This window comes from Arachis hypogaea, chromosome 8 (genome assembly GCF_003086295.3).
Source record: "Arachis hypogaea cultivar Tifrunner chromosome 8, arahy.Tifrunner.gnm2.J5K5, whole genome shotgun sequence".
NCBI lineage: Eukaryota > Viridiplantae > Streptophyta > Magnoliopsida > Fabales > Fabaceae > Arachis > Arachis hypogaea.
The window spans coordinates 42,657,889-42,665,362 of record NC_092043.1 but is presented as its reverse complement, the minus strand read 5'-3'; the positions used below and the strand labels follow the sequence as shown (position 1 = coordinate 42,665,362).

Genomic DNA, 7,474 nt, shown 5'->3' with positions numbered 1-7,474 from the left:
CGCACACTGTATGTAATTTGAATAAGCCCAATTCGAATTAGCATAGAAACAAAATCAAGGGTAGATCGAAATAGTTTGTTTCGATTTATGTGAGAATCACGTGCATGGATAAATTGAATTGAAATTATTTGTTTTACTACCTCGACAACATGCATACATAAATCGAATCAACGTGCATCGATTTGCATCTTACCTTAATAATTCGAGTTAACCTGATTCGATTTAGTAAGAAAATTGCTAAATCATATCTAACTCATTCGACTTATATAAAAACGTCCATAAAAGAGATTTATGTAACGATTTTTGATTTGAATAATTTGTGTAATTTAAAATTGGTTTTGGTTTATTTAAATATCTTACTCTAATTTTAAAATATTATTTGTAATTTAATATCTTTAGTGATAACTGATTTATGAGACTATGATTAAAATAGAGAAAATAAAAAATTTTATAAAATAAAAAATAAATAAAATACATAAAATATAAAATTATAATAAAATTTAAATTGTAAAATTATCAAATTTAAAATAAATTTTTTAAAATTATAATATAAAAAATTTGCAAAAATTAAATCAAAATTCCAGCTCCTATAGCTATGACAGTGTGAATGGAACATAACGCGGTAGCAAGAGAGAGTGCCCCAGATGAGATCTGGGAGTTGGTATCATTTTGACCAAAACAAAATCACATAAATAAAATAAAATTGAAAAACAAGTCTGGTTTCTAGAAATTCATATGTTTATTTCAACAACTTTTATTTATTGGCTAACTTGTAGACAGAGAATTTCGTGTGTACAAATAATCAAATACATTTAGAATTTAATTTTAATTTATCATAAAATAATTTTATATGTACAATTAATTATATAATATTATATTAATAAAAATAATTATTATTTATATTAATTATATAAATAATTATTTTAAAAAATAAATATAATCAAATGACTGTTTAAATTTTTTTTATTATTAATATATTAAAATTAAACTCAATAAAATCGTTCGAAAAAAAGAAAGCAAGGATCATCTCCTCAGGTGCAAGAGCTTGTGCAAGGTTCGCTAAGAGGATCTCCAACGGGCAAAATTAGGGGTGTACATAGATCAGGTGAAATCGAATTTGATGGAATTTAGACCCGATTCAAAATATATACCGGGTCTATTTATTAGACCCGAACCCAACTCTAAATCTGATGAAATTAATACATTTTCGGGTCACAATTATATCGGGTAAAAACCGGGCCGTTAACATTACATTACGTTGATACCTTCTTGTAAGCTAGCATGTAAAAATATCTAAATTTTAAAGACTCAAACCATTATTTAACATGGTAAAATTCACTTAGAAAAATATAACAAGAACCAATCATTCTTTAAAATTAAAGCATAACCACAATCAATACTAAAACAAAACCACAATCAATATTAATATTGTCTAATAATACCAAATATTTAAATCAATACAAATAACACAATATTATGCATTAGTCTAAAGTCTTATGCATTCTAAACATAAAACATTAATTTATAGTCTTATAACGACGAATAACACAAAATATTAAGGTTTACAATACTTAAATTACACATAAGAATAGTCATGATCCATCACTAATAACACAAAATATTAATTGTGTATGATGACCGGGCCACCGGGCCGACTTCGGGTGACCAGAGCTATGACCCGGACCCGACCCGAAATAATGACCGGATCTATTTTTGAGACACTTACCCGGCTCTAAACCCGATAAAATTACACCAAATTAGCTCCTAAAGTGTTCGGGACCGGGCCGGGCTGGATCTGTGCACCCCTAGGCAAAACTTTGGAGCCCTCCTACTCTGTTGAGAGAAAAGAGAGATGGGGGCGTTGGAGAGGAACTCACTTGAGTTCCTTCACGCAATTCAAAACGAGGATTAACCAATACACAATTGCCAAATGGCAAGTAAAATAAAAAATAAATAATTATATAAAATATTAATTAATTAAATAATTATATTAATTAATTAAATAATTATATTATATAATTAAATAATAATTAATTTAATAATAATTATAATAACTAATTATATTAAATATTGATACTTTTATTTAATTAATAATTTATATTAATTAATTAACTAATAATTAATTAAGTAATTAAATTATAATTAATTTATTAATAATTATAATAATTAAATAAATTAAATAATTAAATTTTTATTTAATTAATAATTTATATTAATTATTTATATCATAATTAATATTAAATATTATTTATATTTATATTATTATATTAATTTAGCTGTTGCAAAACTAGTAATATAAAAATTTATATTTATATTATTTATATTTATATTATTAAGTAATTTTACAAATTAGTGTAACCTCGAATTATTTATTGTGTATTATTGTTATATATAAATTTATTTAATATTAATATCTTTTAATAGTGAATTATTTTTAAATTTAAATATTTAAATTACATTATTAAAAAAAGTAATTACATTAATTTTAAATATTTTAATTAATTAATTAAGTGGGACCACAACAGAGACTAAAGTTAGTTTCTCCTAATGGAAAAGAGAGAGATGCTTTGAATTCCTATTTACTGTTTATGACGTAAAAGCTGATGTGGAGTTACTTTTTATAACAGGTGGATCATAAACAAGAACTGTGATCAATTTTTTACTAGAGATAATCTAAGGGTAGAGTAGGAATTGACATAAGATCTACCTCAAAGTGAGAGAGGTTCAAAATGTTAAATATGTCAGATGGAATTTGATTATTAATAAATTTAAATATAATTTAACAATTTTGTAATGCGGTATGTTAAATCAAAATAGAAAATAATTTACATTTTAATTAAAATCTTAAATTTAAATCTTATAAATAGGAAAGAATTTTTTGTTTATGAATATTAAGATTACACACCAAACACAAGGAAGTGTTGCTAAAGTGAAAGAAAGAAAACGCACACACACAAGACGCATGTTCAGTGCTCACTCTATATGCTTTGTGCACTGTCTTCTTATAAAGCTGGTAGCAGAGGAAACACACATTCTCTTCGGCCTTTTACTTTCACACCCTCTCTCTCTCACTCTTTCTCTAGACAGGTTTGTTATTCTGTTCATTCAATCAATTTTAGTGATGTTACGCTACTCACCAAACAAAAACACTAACACCGCACCCTAATTAGTGATTAATTACTGTCCTCTTACGCATGCATCGCTATTTTGTTTCATTTTTCTTTTGCTTTGTTTGTTTGTTTGTTTGTTTCTCCTTCATCTTCCTTCTCGCACTTCTAGATCTGCTACCACTAATAGAATTTTCCTGTTCTGGAATATCGAGAATCTATCCTCAGATTCGGTTAATTTCTGAGATTAGCACTTTCAGTTTCCGGATTTTTATTTTCATGTTTGAAATACTGATTGTGTAGATTTTGTTGTTCAATTAGTTCATTCTTTTGTCAGTTACTGAGATGATTATATGGCTTTAAGTCAACGCTACCAAGTGTGATTTATTACCATCAAGTGGAAAATCTTTAGCTTTTGTTGATTTTGTAAAAGAAAAAGTTTCAATTCGGGTATTGTGAATTGCCTCTACTTTGTTCTTGTTCTGATGTCTTAGTTTGTTGATCAAAATTCCATTCGGTTTGTGGAAAAACAAAACAAAACATAGAAGGTTGAAATTGTTGACCAAGTCTCGAAAAACAAAGTCAGAATGGGGTTTGGTTTCAGTTTTTGTCTTCTGTTACCAAACATCAGTTTACTTTTATGTTGTGAACTTGTTGGTTAGACTGTTGAGACAGCTTCATAGATCAAAACTTTAGGTGTTTCTCTCTGTTCTGATTTATTGATTTTTCAAATTAGAGGCTATTACATCTGATGTAGTGCAGTACATGACTTCAGTTAGAATTGCAGATTTTGATACTGTTCATCTTTTGGGAGAATGGAAGACTGATGATGCTTTTTAACCTCTCTCATTTTGTTTTTTTATTTTATTTTAGATTTATTTGCTTCTGAATTCGCCATATTTTCATACCATATTTCCAAATTGCATTTTTTCTTTCAGTCTGTTTTTTTTAGGAAATACAAATCATTGATTGTTCTTGAAGGTGCAAAAAGGAATCTAATTTGAAGATATTTGCTTTAGGTTGAGAACTAGACTTGGCAGTCAACATGTACCTTCTTAGAAGACAAACCCAGAATCAGCCGGATGATTCCTTATTTCGAGAAGCAAAGGTGAATATTTTAATTCTCTTTTCACACATTTTAATTCTCTTTTTGATAGGATATATATAAGATATTCAAATCAAACCAATTGGGTGTCTGACTCGGGCCTATATGACTTGATCGATTAATAAAAGTACTTTAACACTCCACGTTTGTCATATATTCCATACGTAACACTAGCTAGATGCATATTCATGGAATATGATTCACTTTCAAGATGCCTTGCTGTATACTCATCAACTCCATTTAAAAATAACCTGAAAGCCTTACTTTTAGTACATTACATCTTCTCATGGTATCCTATGAGGATAATCAGAAACGGCTATGCTTGCTTGTATATGTTAAAACTTAAAAGAGTAGTGATAAGATGGCTCATTTTTCGTGCGTTGGAAGGTGCATCACCTCATTACCATATGATGAAGTATGATCCCACTCAAAGTGGAACGCACGCTCAATTTTGTAGTAATCAAATGATGAGTCCCAAACGAGTACATTCGTAATGAATTATAGAAACATTTCATGTTACAGAAAAAAAAAAAAGAAGTAAACTTAATATAATGTTCCTTTTATAGAATTGCTAACTGTACAACAATTACAAACAGGTCACTGAACTCAGGGCTGCTCTTGGGCCCTTGTCCGGGCGTCGTTTGAAATATTGCACAGATGGATGTCTGAGGAGATATTTAGAAGCACGAAACTGGAATGTTGATAAAGCCAAGAAAATGCTGGAGGAAACATTGAAGTGGAGGTCAACTTATAAGCCTGAGGAAATCCGTTGGGTATGTATAGTCGGTTCCAACACCCCCAATTTGATGATACCTAAATTTATATTGATGAATATGTCATGATTGTAAAATTGATCCTTGCATCACATGATTCAACCAATTCATGGTCCTGAATAGTGAATATGACCATGTTAGCACAAAATCTTGTCTAAATTGTTTCTGCTGGCTTGTGCTTTGTATTTTGTTTGCTTTGTTCTTTCTCATGTCAACACAATTCATTTCATTCTAATGTCTTCTACTAAATAGTTCTTTTACTTTCGTAATCTGGTGCAGTAGATTTCAAACTTGTAGCATGTACCATGAACATATCTTTCTCTTCTATTAGATCAAATTAACTTTTGGATTATAAATTAATAACTCTTACTCACCTATACATAAATGTCAACAATAAATTCATGGTCATAAATTAGCATCGGAATGCATTTAGTTGACAATTAAGATGATATCTGATGGCTTCTGCATGTCAGCATGTGTAATCTAGCTAGGACAAGTTAGTTTGAAAGAGTTGTGTATCTGCATAGTTCAAGGTGGGAACAAATCCACTTTAAGTAGCAGCCTGCATAAGCATATTTTTTTTTCATTCATAAATTATGAAGCAACCTTAATAATTGAATAATTTCCTACATCCAGGATGAAGTAGCACACGAGGGTGAGACAGGCAAGGTCTCCAGAGCAAACTTTCATGATCGACTTGGGAGGCCGGTGCTTATATTGAGGCCAGGGATGCAGGTTTGATTACGGATTTTGGTTACATGCTTTTGGGAACACATGCTTCTATAACTGTCTAAACTAATGTTATTTCCATTTCGGATTGAACTTTCTTCAGAACACAACGTCTGCGGAAGATAATATTAAGCATTTCGTGTACCTATTGGAAAATGGCATCCTTAATCTTTCCGAAGGTCAGGAGCAAATGTCTTGGTTGATAGATTTCACAGGATTTGCAATGAGCACAAATCTCTCCATCAAAACAGCCCGTGATATTATTCACATTTTACAAAATCACTATCCAGAGAGGCTTGCTATCGCTTTTTTGTATAATCCTCCAAGGATATTCCAAGCTTTCTGGAAGGTTTGTTGTCTTGCTTTCCAACTTCCAAGTGATTTTTGCTGCTCTTCATTGCATGGTTTTGTTTGATTTTGATTTTGAATTTTATTTTCTCATAATCCGTGTGTAACATGGTCTATTTTGGATTTATTTGGATTTTTTTTTTGTGATATAAATTATGGCGTAGTTTGATCTATGTAGCCAATACATTAAGTGAGATTAGATTGCTTGTTATTGTTCTTTTAGGTGTAAGGTTATATTACGTGGTAATGGTTTTATACTTTTTACTTTGTATATTTGTTTTAAAGACAAGTTACTACTTGCGTATCCTTTTGACAAATGAAAGAAAAGCATTCATGGCCCCCAAAGATTACTAAAGTTTGACAAACTTGACCAAACATGGCTCCCCAAAGGTCGAAACGTTTGTGATCTTTCGATGCCTTGAGTGTCTTTCTTTCATATAGGAACTATTTTGTCAAAATCATAATCTTTCAGGTGTTAAGCGCTTTGCCCAATTATCTAATCATATCATCTCAATCACTGTTACACGCATACCTAGGGAAATTTGGTTGGACTAGCTTTCAGCATGACAAATTCAATTCAAAATTTCAAGTATATGCAAGCATTTTTGAAATGCAGTAGTAGACTAGTATGTAGTCTTCAATATTCAATCTGTTTTTTTGTTCTCAGTTTCTTTTATGTTCTACTAATTGCACCATGTCTCTTAAATTGGATTATTTATTATCTTTTGAAAATAATCTCTAACAAATTTGGAATTGCTCAATTCTTCACAGGCTGTCAAATACTTCCTGGACCCAAAAACAGCTCAAAAGGTGAAGTTTGTTTATCCAAATAACAAGGAAAGTTTGGAACTGATGAAATCGCTCTTCGATGTTGATAACCTTCCAAGTGAATTTGGGGGGAAAGCTACTCTAAAATATGACCATGAAGAATTCTCCTGAATGATGGTTGATGATGACCTAAAAACGGCCAAGTACTGGGGCATTGGCAATGAGAAACCGTCATTCCACCCCAAGGGTGGGCTGTCCGGGGCAGAGGTGGCACCAGAGCCCGTACCCGTTGAGCCACTTGCTATTTGAGTCAGCTGTTTTGATTTTTTTAATTTCCTTTTAGTATAAGTAAAATAATGTATTTTTGGTTATAAATAAGTTAAAGACTACACATCCAAGTCAGAAAAGAGGCAACAATCTGGTTGCTAATTTAACGTGACAGATATACTATGATGGAAGCCATTAGAATTGGTCTAGTGGTGTGAGGGATTGGGATAGTAGTATTTTGAGGGTCTAGTTGCTAATTTCATCTCCATCGTGTAACCAAAAGGAAAGATATACGACGACTAGAAAAAAAAATGGATGAACAAACTATTTTTATTTATAGATGGACAAACTATTTAACATCAAATTAACATTCTTGT

The 7,474-nt window shown here is 30.6% G+C and overlaps 1 protein-coding gene across 2 annotated transcripts; it reads left to right on the top strand.

The window, feature by feature from the left end:
- Window positions 1–2,888: 2,888 nt before the first annotated feature.
- On the top strand, window positions 2,889–7,461 carry LOC112707579 (uncharacterized). 2 transcript variants are annotated; one of them, XM_025759375.3, is made up of 6 exons: window positions 2,889–3,087; window positions 4,127–4,215; window positions 4,809–4,985; window positions 5,622–5,720; window positions 5,818–6,063; window positions 6,834–7,461. In XM_025759375.3, the coding sequence occupies exons 2-6, from the start codon at window positions 4,153–4,155 to the stop codon at window positions 6,999–7,001; spliced, it is 753 nt and encodes a 250-aa protein (XP_025615160.1). In that variant the 5' UTR covers window positions 2,889–3,087; window positions 4,127–4,152; the 3' UTR covers window positions 7,002–7,461. The 2 variants fall into 2 exon arrangements, with proteins under 2 accessions (XP_025615160.1, XP_072057443.1); XM_072201342.1 differs by lacking the exon at window positions 2,889–3,087 and adding an exon at window positions 3,104–3,340.
- Window positions 7,462–7,474: the final 13 nt, after the last annotated feature.

Coding starts and splice junctions, on each gene's coding strand:
- LOC112707579 (XM_025759375.3), top strand. CDS start 4,153: ATGTACCTTCTTAGAAGACAAACCCAGAATCAGCCGGATGATTCCTTA. Junction 4,216..4,808: donor CCTTATTTCGAGAAGCAAAG/GTGAATATTTTA, acceptor AATTACAAACAG/GTCACTGAACTCAGGGCTGC. Junction 6,064..6,833: donor TATTCCAAGCTTTCTGGAAG/GTTTGTTGTCTT, acceptor AATTCTTCACAG/GCTGTCAAATACTTCCTGGA.